The sequence below is a fragment of the Camelus dromedarius genome, chromosome 20 (genome assembly GCF_036321535.1).
Source record: "Camelus dromedarius isolate mCamDro1 chromosome 20, mCamDro1.pat, whole genome shotgun sequence".
Taxonomy (NCBI): Eukaryota; Metazoa; Chordata; class Mammalia; order Artiodactyla; family Camelidae; genus Camelus; species Camelus dromedarius.
The window spans coordinates 5,692,378-5,713,893 of NC_087455.1; the positions used below are offsets into that span (position 1 = coordinate 5,692,378).

The 21,516-nt window shown below is 40.6% G+C and overlaps 1 protein-coding gene across 5 annotated transcripts in view; it reads right to left on the minus strand.

The window, feature by feature from the left end:
- KHDRBS3 (KH RNA binding domain containing, signal transduction associated 3) overlaps positions 1–21,516 on the minus strand; it is a 139,023-nt gene that overhangs the window by 76,401 nt on the left and 41,106 nt on the right. For all 5 annotated transcript variants that reach the window (XM_031439671.2, XM_064476814.1, XM_064476815.1 and 2 more), the window contains exon 2: positions 11,498–11,616. In XM_031439671.2, the coding sequence (XP_031295531.1) occupies positions 11,498–11,616 (119 nt within the window). The remainder of the gene's footprint in view (positions 1–11,497; positions 11,617–21,516) is intronic.

Consider the following 21,516-nt stretch of genomic DNA (forward strand, 5'->3'; position numbering starts at 1 on the left):
ATCTAAACTGTATTTGTGACATGACACTGTTCTGTGGGGAACAATGACAGTTAAGCTGTCATTTCATAAACAACTAAGCCTCAAGAACATGTCACTGTCTCCACTAAAAGGTCTCCCTTAACTGGGCACTCACCAAAAAGCCGGTTAGCCTAACAAAGGGGTGCTTTACTGACCTCTACCTCCACACACAGCTGAGCCTGTAACCTCTGCCAACATAGCACCAAACACATTATCCTTCCAGAGGTCCTGAGCCCAGCAAATGGCACTGCCACCCACGCAGCAACTCCAGCCAGAAAGTTGACACTCACTCCATGCGGGCAGTGACTAGGCCTTCTGTGTTCACTGCTCCGTCACCAGTGCACAGAGGGCATTTAGTCAACGTCCAGTGAGTCGTTACAGCATGACAGTGTTACCTCCTGAATCTCTCTTACACTTGCCTACTTTTCTGTAGTCCCACCACAACCACTCCGTCCAGACCATCACCATCTCTCACCTCGCACACTGCAGAATCCTATCTCTGTATCACCATCTCCTTCAATCAGCAGAGAGGGCTCAACACAAGGGTGACCCTGTCACATCTCTATTTAAAAATACAACTGTCCAGCCATCCTTTGAATGAAGCCCATGTCCTGGCACTGCTGTGCGAGGCCAGCTCACCTCCCAGTCCCGCTGCTCTCCTGCTTTTGATTTTAGCCATTCTCAACTTGTTTCTCAACAATACCAGGTTCCAAGAACTACCCATTTCAGCTCAGACGTAGAGCTGTAAAGAACATCACTCTCACCCTTAAAACAACAAGAAAACTGAACAGAACGCCTCAGTTCTTACAGGTCTGACTCCCATCCCCGGGTAACCAGTGCTTCCACTTCCTATGGTGGCCTCAGGGTAACAGGTCTTCATATGTTGCTCAGCTTCCAAGATCAGAAAAGCTGGAGCCGTCAGGCCTCCTTAAAGCCAGGCCTGGAAGCTCGCATCTTGTCAGTTAAAGCTGCTGCAGGGTCTGGACAGTCTCAAGGGAAGGGCACCCCCGGGAGCACGGATGCTGGGAGTGGCCACGGGGAGGGGGGCGCGCAGCACACCATAATGCCCGGCCGCAGGGAAAAGCACCAAGCAGTTCATTTATCAAAAAGTTAAAGTTTTAATATCCTCAAACATCACAGTCTTTTCCAGTCCTGGCAATTCCTGCCTACCTTCCTTTCCTTAAGAGGAGGTGGGGTGGTGGTCTCTCTGAGGGCAGGGACCCTGACGTACCCACCTGTGTCCCTCAGCCACAGCTGAGAACAGCACCGGCTTCTAACAGGCGAGCAGCATCTCACGCACTGGAAGTGGACGAGGAGTGCCAACCACAGTTAACACCCCCATAAACCAGTCACTGCCCAAGACTCAACTAAAACGAAACCTAGAACACAGCACACAGGCACAGAGGGAAGGAACTGTCTTACAAAATCTAAATGTTTATTAAAAATGCTCAAAAAGACATCTGAGAAAGACTGTAAAATAAGGGCTACTGTAACAGATGAACAATGTGATTTATTTCTACAGAGGTAGGTCTGAAGCAGGACGTGAGAAACGAGAGAGGAGATAAAGAAATTTAAAAAATTTAAAAAATGTGTGGACACAGTATAAAGTATACCTCTCAAGGCAACTGAAGAGCTAAGAAACTGAGAAAGGAAGGAGGCGGTGGGGGGCGGCAGTCCACGGTGCGTCCCATGGTGACGACAAGGGTAGGTGCTCGCTACAGGGTGGCGTTGGGTGTCCTGAGATCTCAAGTCAGCAGCGAAGAAGCGTCCCCACCCACGGGCCCTCGCACTGTGTTACATACACGTGTAAAACAGATGCATGTGCGTGTGTATGTGCATGTCTGTATTTGTATAGTATGTATACATTTATTTATTTAAAAATTTATACTTGTTCTATCACTGGTTAATATTTCAGTACTTACTTAGGTCAAGAGATTCATCATTAATGATACTTGACATAGAAAAACAGGTCCCATTCTGAGATGACCCTCCTACATGAGACGGGACCCCAACTGCTCCCCCCGTCCTGGTGCGGAGCCCGCGCTGGGCGCAGGGGAAGGAGCGGCTCGTCTGTTTTCTCGCTTGTTTCCATTGCATCTGTAGTGGCCTTTAAGTCACAGGCTCTTCTGCAATTATCTTTGCCCATTTAAAGTTTACGTTAACTACAACGAGGACACGCAATCCAAGAATCCATAACCAGGCACATGTAACAGTTACATGCCCCGAGTACTGAAAGCAAATGAGTAATTAAAACTTGGTGGGATCTTCCGCCCTGGAGAATCCCCTCTTTTACCTTGGGATCCTGTCTCAGTGTGCACACAACTGTGCGGCACTCACATGAGCCACTCATGGCACTAGCATTAACTCACGTACTAAATATTAATCAATTGTAATTTCTTGAACAAGAGCATGGACTCCGGAGCCAGATTTCTGGGGTTCAAAGGCTTGTTACTCACTAACTGTGTAACATTTAGCAAGGTACTTTACTTGTCTGTTCTTTATTTTTTTCATATGTGAACAGGAGATAATCATTCCCTTCTCCTAAAACTGTAAAGATTAATACACATAAAATTATTACATGCAAGGTCCTTAAAACAGTGCCTTATATGATTCCCTAAAGCCACATATATACCTTAAAAGAGACATTCTAGCACGTCCTTGTAGCACCCAAATGTAAAACTATACGTGACATCTCTCTTTGGAAAACATCACCCCACGCTCGCTATCCAGACCTCACTGAGGAGAAGGAACTAAGCCCTCCAGGAACACAGTTGGTCTGTCATCTCCACATTCACCCAATTCCTGCCCAATGGCAAGACTGAAAAGAAAAGAAACGAGGTTCCTTTTACCTGTCTTCTCTCTGCTAATTAAAAAGTTTAGGCTCCAATAATTCCACCAAAACACACAATGATTAGTTAAATAAATCCAGCTTTTAGATGGCATTCAGAGTACTGATCTCATCTCAATTAAGCCAATGTCATAACTGCGGAATTCCAAACAGTAGTAAACCTAACAACAGACTCGGGACCACGACACTCACATGAAATGGAGCAGCCTCTTCGGTAACAAGACACCTGTTTCTTAGGGTAGTTAGTAACTGAGTCAAGTTACGTTACTGACAATAATTCTCATGATTCTGATAATCACCTCTAAAGACAATAATCACTTTTCACATGGGAAGCTGAATTTCCTGGGAATAAAAGTCATTCCAAATTTGTATTTAAATCAACCATTCCTAAATATTAAGAGGACTTTAAAAAAAGGTAAGATCTTTAATAATGCAGAATACTTTCTACTATATATTCTACTTGTTTATTTGTATCTGTCATAAATCTTTCAGGGCTCCTCCTAGCCTCACAAAAGTCTACTGCACAAGTGCAGCACTGAAGGCTTTCCACCCTAGCCATCACCACCGCAAGGAATCCACAACCTGCTACTCCCCATAATTAAATCCTTCTGGCCCAACAGTTACTCCGCCCATCCCCCCCCCCCCCCCCGATCTCTGCTTGGTAACATCCTGAACTTACACTCAACGACTACTTTAATTCCACCTGTAACTTTCTCCAGAAATAACTCTCCCTCACTCTTTTAAATTCTTGCACTGTCCATCTCCCTCTTACTTTAGTTCAGTCTCTTCCCTGTATTATTTAGTAAAATTTACTGTTTCTCCCGTTAGATTGTAAATCCCTGAGAGTAATTAGGACCCATATTTGATTCATCATGTTTCCGGCATAATGATTTCTCAATAAATACTTGTGGAATGAAAGTTCGTTTTACCCCAAATCAAATGGCACTAGTCACCATAATTTTTACTGATTTTCTTTGCCGCAGTAATTATTGCTGCATATTAAAGCTACAGATAAATACTATTACTTAAACTTAGTAGTTTGCCAACCACAAATCACTAAGTATTAATGGTAGCGGTTGAGATTATTTGGTATTGCTCCATTTATTGCAATTTTAACATAGTATCTACTTCCAAATGGTAAACAGCCCCACTCATTTAGACATCAGCAACTCTAAAAACCAATCAAGTACAGTAACACAAGTGACTTCTTCAGGAGGTGATATGGAGAAAATCACACACACAGGCACGCAGAAGTGAGACACCACCTGAAACAGTCTACTTTGTGTACTTGTTACCCCTGTATGCTCAAAACTGGATTATATTCTTTGGGTGGGGGTGGGGGGATGGGTGGATAACAAAATAAGACAAGCAATGCAGCCTATATGTAAATAAGTTTGGAATTGTTAATCCAGAAAGCCCCAGACTGCAACAGTCTGGCTGCAAGTGTGAAGAATGGGACGGAGGATTTGAAACCAGCTAAGAGGCTATCACAAAAGCCTGGGTGACGGATGGCAGTCGTCTAAACTAAGGAGCGGCAACGGAATGCAGAGATAGAAATAAATGAGAATAAATTTAGGAAGTAGAAGTAATAAACTATATGTCATGGTATTTCAAGAATGAAGGGGGAGAGATAAAGGAAGAAGTCAGTAGACAAAAATGATGTGCTAGTTTTAGGCAACGGGCTCTTAGGTACATTTGCTGTCTGCCATTCACTGAAATATGGGACACAGGGAAAGGTCCAGGTTTGCCAAGAGGAGAGGGTGTGAAGTTCACTTATGGAATATTCATGTGGATGTGGTTCAGGAAGCATTTAGCCTGATGAGAGAGAGAGTGGAGATGTGACATCTGGCGTCAGAAAGCTAGGAGACCGCAGAACCAGCACATGTAACAAAGAGGACTGACCCCTAAACCTGACTGCCTTCCCCCTGTAACTGTGTCTCAGGATCAATGTATACACTTCGTGCCCCTTGTTGCCTGTAATTATGTGTCAATTTCTTGTTTTGATAAAAGTTCATAGTTTAGTCCATTGAATGACTATCAGCCATTTTACTCCACTGGGTGGGGGTAGGGGGTCCCAAAAGAGAGGGGTTAAGCTTTGTTCATATTTCCGGGGTCCACCAGCACACTTGTGCAATGTTCAGTTGATCCAACTGGGAGGTCCCTCATGGGACCCAGAGCCAAAACAGTCAGTACAATAGCACTGAAGACATCTAAGCCAGTCACACACGGCTAAGCACTAAAAATGTTTTACCTTTTGGCTCTGCAGTGCTCATAAGGGTCTATCCTTTACCACCTCTCAACAGTGAGCACTGATGGAATAAAAGATTTACACAGAACAAGATTCATCACAGACTTCAATTTCTTAATGTACTGCACTGTGACCAAAGTACATACATGGAACGTCTAGTCTTTTAAATGTAATGAAATTTTCTGGGGCTTATATATAACCAAATTATGTAATTACTTATTTGACTCAATAAAATAGTAGCAGTAATAACAATAAATGCCCAAAACAACATGAGTAAATTCTTTCACGAGCCCCTCAATATATGTGTGGCTGTTTTTGGAGTCCACTTAACAAATCTAAGTTCAAGTGCTACTTTCTGGGTTAATACTTAAGCATTTAAAGTAAGTAAGGGAAAAGTCACAACATAAGTTAAGATTTGAAATTCCTTTACAATACTTTTTGAATGCTATCCTATTTACAAATACCACCTTAACTAACTTTCCGATTCTCATGGCACAGGGGCCCAGAGAAGACCTCGGAGACGAGGACAAAGGTAGCCTCTGAAGCCATGTTCCTCTCATCTCTCCTGACAGCTGTGTGGCTCCAGTCCCCTCTGAAAACACGGGTTGTCGATGACGGCAGAGGGCTGGCCTGGAAGGGACTTTGCTCCTTCAGTTTCCGAAGGTTCTATAATCCAGAGAGGCCTTTCTGTTTCACCACAGGGTCCCCTGACTGAATGGATACTAGGAGGGACACTGACTGTGACTTACCATAAATATATGCATCTTTAAGTAATTATTTTTAATGTCAGGCTTCCTCGACGCCAACAAGTTTCAAAGTCCCCTGCAACCAGCCACATGAGCTTCGGTGCCAGCACTCAAGGACTGACTAGCAAGTGCAGGACCACGTCATGCCCGCAAGCAAACCATCAACTGAAATCGTTTCCAACAATTAAACACCTGGAGAAGCACCCCTCACATTGTAAAGCAGCTCACAGGTCACCTTCTGGTCTAACGTCAAGCCCCGCACTGGCTGACTCCACTCCATACCCTGCTCTGTCATCAATGAGTTTATAAATCCCCAATAAAAATTGGCACATCTTTTTTTTTTTTTTTTTTGATTAGGTTTATTTCTATTTGGAGGAGGTACTGGGGATTGAACCCGGGACCTTGTGCATATTAAGCATGTGCTCTACCACTTGAGCTATACCCTCCATCCTAAAATCAGCACATCTTATTGAAACTAACCTGCTCAGCCAAGTACAATGGCTGGTGGTTTCTCAAACCCCTTGCCCTGTGTCTCCCTGTCACGGCCACCTTCATCTCACCCTGTCTGACTTCTGACCCCGACCCAGCCAGTGCCTCTAGAGCCTTCGGGAGGGCTTCTGTGAGAGGGCCAGCATGCTCCCCTGACTTTCCAGGGCACCCCAGCACTGACCTCCTCACACGGTGATACACTCATTAAGTTATTCACCTGTATTCCTCACAAAACTGAGAGGCTCCTGTGACAAAAGAACGTGTCTTAATCAGTTTTGCTTTCCCAGCACTATTCCTGGCTCAGAGAAGACCCCAATGGATGTTAGGTATACGAATGGATCGATGGGTCCAATGATGAAGGAAACACTGAATTAAAAAATCAGTGTAAAATCTAAACCACAAGGCATCTAAAGGTCCTCACAGACAGGGCGTCTTGTTCCAATGCTGATTTGGCACTTACATCAACTCTGTTATATCTAGTCATGCCCAGGACCAAGGGTTGGGGTCTGTCCACAGGAAAACTATGGAGGACAGTTTCTATAGCTTAGTCTTAAAAAACAAAAACAAACAAAAAGAACCTCATGAAACACTGTTCACTTTGAGTTTTACACTTTCCAAGCTCTCACATACACTCATGAGAGCAAATGTATTTGGGGTTTTAATACTAGGAGACTCATGTTCAGTGTCGTGCCATTAAAAGAGTGTTGAAGTGGTTCATTAAGAGAAGAGAAATTATTCAATTAATGGAAATTGTTTTATTAGACATTAGAAGCTGGAAGTGTCAAGTCAGCATCAATTCCATGCCGAGCTGCACTCTGCCCGCTGCTGTTCCGGGGGCACGTACTGCCAGTGCTGCCAGCGTCCTCTGGCTCAGTCTATTAACTGACACCAGCATGAAAGCTTTCTTAGAACTGACGCAAGTGCTGTATTAGCCTTTACATGGGGCTGGCTTGAAACTTGAGAAATTATAAGCAGAAATATCCTTTTCCAAATTCTGAAAGCAGATTTCTAAGCAGCCTACTTCAGACATCATAAGTGCTTGAGATGAACTCTGCTCTCTGTGAGGCACAGAAATTATAATTTGTCTTCCCCTACTCTCATCAAAGCTGACACTGAAAAACAATACTTGAGATTTTCTTTCATACACTTAACTCATATACTTTACTCCATATCCTCACTCATACACAACAGAGTATTGACTTCAGATTAACCATCTACTGGACTATGGACTATTTAAAGACAGGGACAGAGTCTGGTCACCTTTCCACCTGCTGCACACTGAGCATGGAGAGCATATCAAGCATGGTGAATCAACTTATAAAAGTCTCCATAAGCCATGCTTTGCTTAGTAATTAGCATGTCAATAAAATGTTCGTAACAGTTTTCTGTTTACTAAAAGGTATATCCTCAGTTTTGCAAATATGACTAAGTACCTAACAGGCTGAATGTCCATAGGTAACAACTATAAACTGTTAAACACTGAACAAAATACAAAAAGCAACTATCTAAACCCTCTGGAGAATGATGAAAAAACAAGGGAATTCTGGAAGGGAGTCAAGACTTGGAAGAAGGGAACGGTCGAATTTACTGACTTTAGAGCTTTTAGTCTGAGTAGCAGAGTTAGAGGCAACCATAGTGCTGAACTGTGTGGGAGGAACACTAGAAATGACAGTTAGACTTGGGGAACCCAAATTCTGTAAATAAAATCTGCCAAAATCCCTAACTGACCCCTGAATCACATATGCCAAAAATAAATGCAAAAAGTCAAACTAAGAAATGAACTGAGATTTGCACTCCAACCCAGCAAAGTCTGCAGTCCAAATCCAAAAATATCCACATTCCTCTAAGAAACATAACAGAATCCAGTTTCCACAATATAACACTCACAATATCCAGTACACAATCCAAAATTACTCAACATACAAAAAAATGGGAAAAGTATGACTCATTATCAAGATAAAAGAGTCAACTCTAAGATGAGTAAGATTTTAGAATGAGACTTAAAAGCACCTATTTTAATTGTGCTCAACAAAACAAGATAATACAACACCTACAATAAACAGAAAATCTCAGGAGAGAATAAATGTTTTCAAATACATACATTTATATATGAATCAAATATAAATTCTGAAACAACTAATCACATCTGATACAAAAATGTTATCTGACAGGCTTAACAAAAAAATAAAATAAAATAAAGATAACATAGAAAAGAATCAACGAGTTTAAGATACAGCAGTAGAAGTTATCCAAATTGAAGAATAGGGGGTAAAACCTAATAACAAAAATGAACAGTCATAGGAATCTTCTCAAGAATATCAAAAGGTTGAAAGTATGCGTACTTAACGTCTCAAAAGGTAGGGAGTGAGAGGATCAGAAAAGTATTTGAAGAAGCAATAGCTGAAATAATATGATGAAATATTATGAAATCCCTTGAAAAACACAAAACAATTTTCACAAAAGATGAAACAGAAACTCTGATTAGTGCCTTGTCAATTAAAGACAATGAAGAATTTACATTTGGTTCATATGTAAATATACGCATTTGAAAACATTTTTTCACCATCAAACTCCAGGCCTGGATGGCTTCCCTAAGCGAATTCTAATACTAAAGAAGAAACAGCACCAAACTGACATCTATGCTTTGAAACAAAAAGGGGAAACAAAAACTTCTCCCCTATTTTTATAATATGTAGACAAATATACCTACATGTTTTATATGTAGATATAAAAATTTTAGGCCAGTATCACTCATGAATATAGATGCATTTGAATCCAACAATGTATAAAAAGGATAATACCAAGTAGGGCTTAACCCAGGAATGCAAAGTTGGTTTGAGTCAGACAAACTGATCAATAAAATTCACTGTATTAACAGTATAAATGAGTAACATCCTGTGTTCATTTCAACAGATGTAGAAATTTATCAACAAAATTCATCATCCAGTCAGTATCAAATCTCTCAGCAAAACTGAAATAGAAGGGAACTTCCTCTACCTGATAAAAGGCATATACAAAACCCCCGCAGCTGTTAACCATGCTTAATGGTAAAATACTGAATGTTTTCCTGATACTGATGGGGAACCGGAGAAAAATGCCTAATCTCATCACTTGTATGCAAGTGTTATACTAGAGATCCTGGCCAATACAATAATACAAGCTAAGTAAATAAAAAGTATAAAAATTGGAACAGAAGAACTAAACTGTCTATGCAGATGATACGATTATGTACACAGCATATTCTAAGGTATCTATGAAACAACTTAATAGAACAAGTAAATTTATTAGCAAGGTAGCAGAATACAAGGTCAAAACACAAAAGTTTGCGAGAGGTAAAAAACTGGAAAATAAAATTCTGAAATATTCATTTTACAACAGTGTTCAAAAACCATAAAATATTTAGGAATAAGTTTAACAAAAGACAAGACCTTTACCCTGAAAAGGACAAAACGCTGATAGAAATTTCAAAAATCTAAAAAAATGGAAAGATGTATCACATTCAACGGAGGGGAGACTCAATATTACTTAGATGTCAGATCTCCCTGAACTGATCAACAGATTTAATGCAAATGCAGTCATAATCCCAGCAGAATGTTTTGTGAAAATTAATAAAATAATTCTTAAATTTATACAGAATTACAAAGGATCTATGTCCAAGCAATCCTGAAAAAGGACAAAGCTGAAGGGACATTGCCTAACTTCATGTCTTACTATAAAAAGCTAGTCATGAGACACTGTGGCACCAGCATAACGATCCATCAATGGATCAATGAAACAAAATAGAAAGTGCAGAAACACGCCCTCACTTACATAGTCGTCCAATTTCCATCAAAGGTCCCGACAATCAGCGGGAGTAAAATATCTCTGAACAAATGATACAGAAAAAACTGGACATCCATATGACGAAAAGAATGTATTCTGACTGTCTATCTCACACCATACACAAAAAAGAATCTGAGATGTATCACAGACATAAAACGGACAAATCTAATACAATGCTATACAATGCTATGATAAAGGTTTTAGAGGAAACACAGGAGACTGTCTTATAACTTATAAAGGACTCTAACATTCCCTTTAGGTTGGCAAAGATTTCTTCATTGGCAGAAGGTAAAAATCATAAAAGAAAAACCCAACACATTAGATGTCATCAAAATCAGATATATAAACGGCCAATAAGTGCATGAAAAAGTATACAAAATCATTCGTCATTAGGGAAATGCAAATTAACACAAGAAAATATCAGCACACTATCAGAATGGCTGAAATTAAAGAGACTGACATCATCAAATGCGGATGCAGACATGGAGCAACCACAACTCTGCATGCATTGTTCTAGAAATATCACAAGAACCACCATTTGGGAAAAAAATTATGACAATTTATTATAAAACTAAATACACAGCAATTTAAATCCTAATTATTTACTGAAAACAAATGAAAACATATGGTCATAAAATGACTTGTACAAAAATGTTCACAGCAATTTAATTATAATAATTCCAAAGTGAAAACTGCCTGGGCAGATGTACAAATAAATTATGGTATATTCAAATAATGAACTACTGTTCTGCAATCAAAAGAAATTAACTACTGATACATACAACAGCGTGCACAGATCGTGTACACAGACACTCAAAGAAAAAAGCAGAGTGAAAAGAGACCAATTTAGGCCAAATCTAAGAAGATGACCAAGATTTTAGAATTAGATGGACTTTAAAGCACCTGTTAGAACTGTGCTCAATGACATGAAATAACACTTGCAATGAATAAAAATCGATCTTTTTTCTAGAATAATTATAAACTACTTTAAACATTTATGTGCTCTATACTAAGCATTTAACATGGATAATCTTATTTCTTAGCAATCCAACCTCATCTTACAAATGAAGACACCACAGCAGGAAGACGCTAACAGGCTGTCCACAGTCCAAAGTGTGACTCAGGAGCATCATTTTTAGGCTCCATAACTCACACCGAAGTCAAACAGAAAGAACAGAATCACTAAGTACATTTTTAACTAATTTTAAAAGCATGCCTTTTGGGATGGGGGCGGGGTGTTGTGCTAAAGAAAACACCAAACAGAGTAACATCTGCTCCCCTGTGATACAGCTGAACACACCTGCAGGGCAGACCTCACTGGCTTACCTTAGGGAACTGTTTTACGGGAATTAGCACTTTCTGTCCCAGCTTCATGTTCTTATTAATCACCACATCAATGTACTTCTCTTCGTCCTTGCTTTCTCCTTTTTGAAACTTTTCTATTTCTGTGGAGGAAAAAAAAAAAAAAGTAACAGTGAAGTGTCTGACAGATTCCAGAGGCCGGGAGTTCTCAGCTGTACTGTGGCATGAAATCAAATACAGGATACGGACTTTAGATGGCTACAATGTTCCCAAGTGATGACATGGGTCCCATTTTATCAGTAATTCTTCACCTGTACAGTGGGAAAAACGCACATGCCATTGCTCTACAGAGTCAAATCGCCACTGCCCCAGCTAATGGAGGGGAACTCTGGACCAGCCAACAAACACAAACATACAAATAAGTTCTTTGAGGCCTCTGGAATCCTAGAAGGCTGATCACATAGCAAAGAAAAGCCAGAAAGTATTCTCAGTGCAGCATTACCAAGTACTGACATCCCTGTTTATCAACCCTGCCTGGCTCTCCAAGGCGGATCGCATCAAGAATCGATTCTCTAAGATGACATTAAAAGCCCTAGACAACCTTCTGTCAGTCGACCTCCCCAACCAAATCTTCTCACAGGTGACATGGACCAACTACAAGTTCATGTCTTTGTTAACACTCTTTTCTCGACCTGTGATGCTATTCTGATGATCTGTTTCATACACCTCCTTCAAGATTCGACCACATTAAATACTACTGTTTACGGGCGACCCTCCTTTCCTCCACAGAGCAGAGCAGGAGAGGGAGACTCAATCACTCCCACCGCGACACTCACAAAGCACTTTATACCCAAGTCTGCTCTCACTCCCAGGTGAAAAAAACAATGTGGCGCCCCTCTGCTACAGACAGTCTCTGTGCCCACACCATTCATACATTGGAATGAGTGATGGCACTAGGAGGCAGGTCTTCAGGGAGGAATCAGATCTGAAGTTAGAGCTCACAGGAAGGGACAGCCACCCTGAGAAGACGCCCCACGGAGCTCCTTCACCCCTTCTGCCACAGAGGACACAGGGAGAAGATCGCCATCTGTGGACCAGGAGGTGGAACTTCACCTGACACCGAATCAGCACGCATGCTGACCTTGGACTTCCAGCCTCCAGCACTGGGAGGAACACATTTCTTTTGTTTATAAGCCACCCAGTCTATGATGTTCTGCTCCAGCGGTATGACTGGAGTAAGATAACAGTCACCGGAACATAAACTTCTTTTAGGTAAAAATTTTTTCATCATTCAACAAACATCAACTACTAAGCACCTACTATGTGCAAGTTCCACATCTAGGAAAATATCAGTATGCTGTTTCCTCTCATTATTGCCTATAGCATTTGGCTGGACAAAGGGTACACAAATAGGTGCACGAGGCACCGCTGCACAGATGATGACATGGACTTGCACACCACAGACTGACCACAAGGTAGCCAGGTTCAGAGAAGGGACCAAAGTAGGGAGAAGGAAGGAGAGATGCTACCCGTTGTATAAAGGGACACACATATTTATTTCTTTTGCTTGTAGAGCTGGGAATATTTAAATTTAATATGCATCATATTCATGACAAAATTCAATCCTCATAACACATGACAATGGAAATTCAGAAAAGTTACTTTGCTGATAATTGGCAGAGGTAGGATTTACCCCCAGGTCTGTCTGTCTCTAAAGACAGTGTGCACTGCAGTCTCTTTCATTGTTTTTTTATGCCCCATCAGACAGATCTGTTGGTGTTGGAGAGTTGGTTGGTGTCAGACAGCACAATACAAGAGGGATAAGGAGCAATGGGGGAGAGACAAGGGGGAAAGGACCCGAAGATAAAAAAAGGGTGGCAAGAGGAAGGAACAGCCAGTTAGCTCTGTAGCTTCTGACCAAAGCTGCTAAGAATAAAGATAAATACGAAATCTCCAAATAAACTGATTATTTTGTCTGCTGTCTTGTATTATCCTATGTTCTGATCCCGTAAAACTGATCATTCTATACAGAATCTACATGGGAATAATATACATCGAAACAGAAATATGTTAAATGTAAAACTTAGCATAGGTAATTCTTGTTACTACTGTCCAAAAAAAAAAAAAACCCTTTGAAGGGTACTTTTAATTTTGATATTTTTCTATAAAATATACATACAGTAAAAATTTAAAACAGTATCATAGGATATAAAATTAAAAGAAAGTTTCTCCTGTACCCACACTCCAGAGGTGATAATCTTACACACTCTACAACCTTACATACTCCTTCAGAATTTTCCATGAATAAATCAGCACGTGTGCATGCACACACAATGCGTCTAAAAATTGTAGAATAGTGGCTATGAGCTAAATGAGTTTTGTCTTCCTCAGTAAAGAGCAGTAAGTCACATGTCATCTACTCCATTGCGTACGACAATGCATGACTTCAGTTTTAATTAGTCAAAGAAAAAAACTTCACACTAACTATTTTTATTTATCCATTTATGCTATAATTGGGAATATCTTTAGCATAGTTAGGAGATGTAACAAAATGAGGTACACTGGAACTTCATAGAGAAAAGAATTTTTCATGTATGTATGTTTGTCGAAATAGATTTTAACTATAATATCTTTTTAAATAACAAAGCATTTTTAAAACTTCTGAGAACTTACAACTTATGCATAATATACTATTTACTTCCTCCATCAGAATTCAAAATGTCACTCCTTGCATCAGTGACGTTTATTTAGCATTTGAAGTAACACAGAAAGTGATAAAGGTAAGATTAAAAAAATTAGAAAAATTATCTATTTTACCATGTAGTACATTAAAGTTTGAGATATGCCTATGATTTTAAAAAGGAAGATAAAAGTGAAAAAATATATAAAATACCTAGTTTCCTCTCTAGATAAAGTCAACTTTGCAAATCTTACATTGCTAAAAAATCTTGTTGCTACCTCAAGTAAGCTTTGAAATATGATGAAATACAACATTTCACTGTTCAAAAGTTCTTTTAAAAAATTAAAGCCTGATGCCATGTTTAAGCACACAGGCTTGAATGCACTCCACCTATCCCAGCACACAACAGTGGAGGGAGCCCCCACCCTGTCACGGGAGTAAAACAGATTTCGGTTTACATCATGGCTATTCTATTTCTCTTAGGGCCCTGTGCCCTCCAGGGATGAAATTCAAAACTGGTCAAAACTTTTGTTTTTAGGCACTGCTCAATCAACAATTCTGTATTTTCTACTTGACTGAAGATTATAAGTAGGTTGATGTGTTCATGAAGTCCAATAAACATAATGCAAAATAATGGGGCGTGCACATGATGACCTATGTATGAGATCTTGAAACTGTCCCTAACTGGGAGTTTCACGTTCCAAAATCCACGCTACCCTCCCTTGGTCTTCCCAGGGAAGGGCAGGCACTCGACACCCACCTTAGTAAGCTGCAGCATATGAAGGGCAACCACATACTCAGATGTTCAAGGTCGAACACATGGGGGATTTGACTTTCACTAATCCCAGATTACATTTGTTACATAGTTTAATGGACAAATGCCATCTTCCAGCTTAGAAATAATAAGCAAATATGTGATTAGGTTTTAGACAACGTAGGGGATTAAAATGCTGTATTTTCAAACGATGGACACCGGACTCCTGTCAGCCCGCAAATCTAGTGTCATTTATGTCTTCTTTGGTTTTTGTTTTTCCATTTCGTTTTTGTTTTTGTCTTGGTCTAGTCCCAAGCTCCCTAAGCAAGGGCCAATCATCATCTTAGCCTACCAAATACATTAAAATCCATAATTCTCTAAAAAGCAGCCAAATAATCTTTGAATTTAAGTAAGTTAAATTTCCAATATAAAAAAAAATTTAGCAATGTAAATGCAAATTTTCATTAAAACTGCTTAAATTCTCTCACAGAATCAAGCACATCTAAATTGACATTTTCCTTTGTTGCAGCAATTCTATTTCTACAATTTTACCCGACATACATACTTGGATAGATATTTATTACGTACAAAGTTATCCATTCACAGCATTGTCTTTAATAGCAAAGCACTGGAAATCATCTAAATGTTTATAACTAAGAGCCTGGTTACATAAGCTAGGGCACACCCATACAATGAAACCACACACAGCTGCTTTACAACATCAGGAAACTCTTTATGTTCTGGCAGGAAATGGTCTTCAAGAAATACATTGTTCAGTGTATACATACACACTGTGTAAAACATTATAAGAATATATATTCACATTCACTTGTATACACACAGAAAACATCTCCCTACTGAAACACATAAGAAACAAATAACAGTGGCTGCCTGTCAAGCGGGAGGAAACAGGAGATTTTTCACTGCATCTCTCTTCTACACTGCTTTAAAATTTAGAATCATGTGAATATTTTACCCTTTAAATTTGCAAAAATTTAAATCTTTAACCAGTCTTTTTGTAGATTTTTTTAAAAATACTAAAAGAGAATAAAATAAGAATTTATACAGAACTAGCCATGTCTATATTTTGCATCTTGGCTGAAAATCCAGAGCTTCACTCTCTCTTAATCATTTATTAAGTTCTTCATTAAAGTATTCTTTCACTGAAACTATGATGAGGAATTAACCTAGACTGCTTACCCCATTTGAAGCAACAGATATGTTTCTGAAAATTACATGTGCAATATTTTGAGAATCCAATAATACTTTAAATGCAATGGGGTTCACATGGTGGGAGAGGGAGGAACTGGTATCTATCCAGAAACAGCTGCTTGAGTTCTGATATACTGGAGAAGCTGGAGGAGGGCTTGGAATAGAAGATACAAAAATCTGTGGCATTTCAATAAATACAATGTACACAGTGCTGCAGAAAAGACACTAGCAGTTTTGGAATTGGGAAAATTTTCAAGAAGCTAGCAAATACGTGCTAAATTCTTAAAGGATGAGAAATGGAGCTTGCCAGGGCAAGAGCTAATGAGTTCTTCCATGAAGTAAAGTAACTCTGGGTAACCCCAGTTTACCTCCTTCATCTGAGGAGTTAGACTCTACAGCTGACACGTGCAGCTCTGCTTTTCTTTCCCCTTTCCTCCTGTAACAGTACAAAATAGAATAAACCTCACAAGTCATGACGACAGAACCCTGTGATTGCAGAGCCAGTCAGTGAGCCAGCTGAGACAAGAACTCAATTTCCTGAGCCCACATCCTGGGTTCCTGCAGAAAGACTGAACAGCTTCAGAGTGAGAAGGGGTTGGTTCTCTTTGGCAAACACAGAAAAGAAGAAATGAGGACAAAAGCATGAAAAGGCAGGCTAAGTTCTTAATGTCAAAACTGAGTTACTGGGGTTCGGTAACAACAGGGAGATCCTGCAAGTTGTCTGCTGAAGAGTGAGGGATGAGAGCCATCCTTAAGGAAAGTGGTCCTGCAGCTGAGTGCAAATGATACGGATGGAATGTGGAGAGAGAGGAGGCGGACTAAATCAGAGCTGGATAATAAAACAATCCGTCGCATGAACAACAAAGGAGGGAGGAACTAGAGGGTTTATTTACATTTCAAGTGGACAGACAGCAATCAGAGAGGCAAACCCTTCCTGTTCAGAGAAGGCATCACACTGGTTGAGACCCAATCAGAGTAAACACACAGGCGCCCTTGTGCCCTCTGCCCTCCCATATCCTCCACCCACAACTCCCGTCTCTGTCCCAGCTCCTAAAGCCGCAGCTCACTGGGGCTCCGGCTTCTGCACTTGTTCTCCAAGACTGGAAGTCTCCTGGGGACCTTCTGCCTAACAGCAGCCTTCTCTCTGGTGCCTCTGCCTAAACAACACTTCCTAGAAAGGCTGTCTTTGAATCCCCTGCCTAGTTATCCTGAACGACACAGCATTCTAGTGCAATGCTCACCACACGTGTGCCTTCCTACTTAATGTCTCAGTGTCTTCCCCAGCAGACTGCTAGCTCCCCCTTTTAACTCCTTTCACAGTGCCGGGCACGTCGTCAGGGCTCGTGCTCACAGGTGCACACGGGCACCGCTCACCACCACAAACAACACACACGCACCTGGCTCTACCCGCTGTACAGTATTTCCACCGCTTCATCTCACATGACTCTGACAATATTCCAACAAAGTGAACTGTTACTCACATTTTGCACATGAGAGAAGTTACAAAATACATTTCTAAAAGTCACACAATTAGCAGGCAACATTACCAAGACTCACACTCAGGACTCCAAGTCCAGGACACTTTCCCAGCACATTCCATCGACAGGTCATTAGAACCTGTGCAGCCAAGCCCCCAGTAAAGCCTGTGGTACATTGTGCTTCTGTGAAGGAAAACAAACATTCTTCACAAAACAGGTCCGTGAAAGAATGTATTAGTGAGCCGATGAATTCTTCTGCTAAGCCCATATGGAATTTATCCTCTAGGATTGGAAATTGTTAGTGAGAAACCCTGATACTCTGCAACTCTGCCTATTCCTAGAGCCTCTCTTCTTGCTCGGGTGCAAGATCCGGGGAACAGGATTCCAGAGGAAACAGATGGCATTTCAAGCGGAAAATCTGAAGAGAGTTAACCAAGGGCCCATATACACAGGGGTGGAGATCCTGCAACGGTAGCAGCGGAGAGTGGTGTAGTTGGGAAGGGAGGTGTTACTGCCCCAAAGCTGGAAGCAGGGAGTGGCAGGGAAAGGAGAAGAAGGGAGACAGCGCTGCAGAGGCCCCGCAGGGGACGTCACTTCTCCAGAGGGAAGCAGCCAGCTCCTGCTGACCCTACAGGGAGGCGCCAAAGGGAACACACACTGGGATCTCACCTCCTCCTGCAGACCTGCTGCTGGCGGCCTCCTCCTGGGAGGGGCGGACCAGGCAGGACCAAAGGGTAAGAGCCTCTGCTGATGCAGCCCTCGGTATCCGCGTCGGCCCCCTGGGCACAGAGCAGAGGGCGGAAACGGGACCTGATGGGGCGAAAAGCAGCTCTCCAGCCCTACACCCTTGGGAAACTGAAGGAAGCTTCAAAAAGAGTTTCTGATGTCTCCTTCACACACAGAAGTTCCCATTTTACCACATGTAATATTACACAGCAAAATATGGAAAAGCAATGGAAGTCATTTTAGAAATCACTTATTATGACAGCACTAAGGAAATAACTATTGTTATTACTTTGTTGATAACGACTCACCAGGAATGGGGCTGCGTGTTTGACTAGAAGTCTCTCCCTCTTTATTCTAACGAACCTATGATCTGTCTGTCACCTTCACTTTACAGAATAAGACCCTGAGGATTCAAATGGGTAAGAAGTTGTCAAAGATTGGATAGTTTCTAAGTACCAAGTCAGGATTCACATGAAGGTACAGCTAACAGCAAAACCCAGCTTATTAGTCATTTACACGCTGTAAAATAAAAATCCATGAAAGGTTCAGAAGAGTATAAAGAATACAACCCAGCCTGCAGAGGGAAGCGCTGAGGAGACAGTAACCTGGCCAAGAAGCCCCCTTTCAAGGCCCTTAACTCTGTGTGAAACTGTTCAAGGACAGGAGTCAGCCTGGATCTGCAAGGAAACAAGAAGTCCAAGTAAGAATGAAAATACCTACATGCTCAACATTCAGAAATCTGTTTCAAAATAATACGAGAGCCCAGCTGGAGGATTTGAATTGATCTTAAAATATATAGTGTTCGCAGCCACTGTAAATTCTATCTGACAGATGACTAAAATGTTACTGCGGCTGCTGGTCTGAAAAGAAATTTTTTAACCTCCAAAATGACAAATGTTTTCACTAAGGAATTATATAAGGAATTATTTTATTTAAAGCAATCCAAACCTAACAGAACACCTATTAGATTCAAACCAGAGTTGAATATACTAAAACCTGTCCAGACTAGATTGATTCATAAAGCTCACGATCTTGCAAATAATCTTCCATAAACAGAAATAAACGGCACAGCAGAGTGGAGATGCATATCACCATCTAATAAGGATGAACAAGCTCATCATAAATACATAACAATACACCATCCAGAGAGCAGAAAAAAGTCAATACTCTAAATATTAAAATGCTTGGAAGTAAACCTATTTTTATAAAGACAGAGCTAATATGTGTACACAAAGTATCCTTAAACACACACACAATGCATACGACTAAACATACACACAAGAAAATGACAGTCAAATTCCTCCAGGAAGGAAAAAAGGCTGAATGGGAGGCAGGAGGAAGGAATTACAGCTGAACCCTGAACAAGGAAGGGGTCAAAGCGCTGATCCTCCCTGCGGTCCAAAATCCATGTATAATTTGGCCCTCCAAATCCACGGTTCCTCCGTATCCACAGTTCTACTTCTGAGGATACAACCAGCTGTGGGTGGCAGCTCTGTGGTATTTGCTGTTTTTAAATAATCTGTGTATAAACGGACCCACATAGTTCAAACCCATGTTCAACAGTCAGTTGTAATTCCACCATCGTGGATAATTAACAAAAACATAACAACACTATTGGCAGCTGGAATTTATTTACTGACTGTTGTCCAGGTATTTTATTCTTGTTAACGACGGAGCAGAGTAGATACAACCTTCACTGCACAGAAAAGCAACAGCTGCTTACAGACATCCAGTGACTTAGCTAAGATCCCCGGGCAGACCCAGATCTAAGATTTCAACCCCAGTGTATCTGATTCCTAAATCCATGCTCCCTCTAGTTTCTTGGTATTACTATAGTAAAGGGATCCTGATTTTCAGTGAGAAAAAAATTCTTTAGGTTATTTTTTAGTTTTGGGGGAAAACTCACCAAGTTATTACATGTATCAAAAGAAATAATGTTTATCAAAGGGATTTGAAAACTATAATACATAATGTAAATATAGATCACTGTTTACTTACTACAGTGCCTAATTTGTGATGACTGATTTACACGTATCTCACTGTAGAATGGATTTCAACAATTTGTGAAAGCAATATGATTCTATAGATTCAAATTCAGATAATTAAAAAATAATGAGTACTAAGAATTATTAGAACAAATTTTATCAAATTGATTTAAGAGAAGAAAAAGGCTTCCAGTGTACTGACCCTCTAACTTCCCCTAAAATATACACAGTCATGCACCAAACCAAAGGCATCATGGCAGAAAGCGAGAAATACAAAGACAAGACATGATGATCCCTCAACGCCCCAGGGAAATGAACTTGCCTTCTAAACAAGGGGGAAGACTCAAAGACCTACAGAAATGAGTAGGTTACTGGATTTTGTTACTAAAGTCTAACAATTTTCAAAATAAACTTCTAACTGCAAAGGGTTTTTACAATTTTAAAACAGTAAAGACCAAGGAATGGAAATCAGAAATGAGATGTTCCCTAAACTGGGAGGAAAAAATCTAACAAGCTGAACATTGACTATTTTCTAGACACTCCCCTGGAGACTTTACACACATGACGCCCACACAAGTGCTCAGAGCGCTGGGACAGGAAGTATCACCCCCTGTTTTCTTACACTCAGTAAGCCACAGAACTAGTTTGACTGCAGGATTGTCTGACTCTCAACCTCTTCTCCAAAATACCATACAACTGGCTTCTGTGAAATAAAATCCATATTTTATGGCAAAATAAGAAAAATTTAAACATAAAACAATTTTCTGTGCTCTTTGACCTCTCCCCTCTAGTGTGCACTGTGTATCTGCATTATACATCTGCCAAACCTCCCCACTGGCAGAAACATCTGCTCACCACAGAGAGCAACATTCTCCAAACATTAACAAGACAACTCCTTGAAAGACAACATCCCTTCTTAATCCTGTAAGAGATCATGCTGACCCATGACCCACTTCTTGCTTTATAAGCTTAGATGTGCACTGCGTAAACGGTCCATAGTATGTCATTCAATATACAGTCCTCTGCCTCAAAAACACATATAACTGCCTTGGCCTCTAACAGGCAGAACCGTTCCTGGAGCGTTCTGAGAGGATGCTCCCAGGTTATAATCCTCAATTTAGCACAAATAAAATTTTCTATTTCTGTCTTAGGTTGACTGATTGATCTTTGTGGGCACTTCAAAACAAATCAAAACCTTCCAAATATAA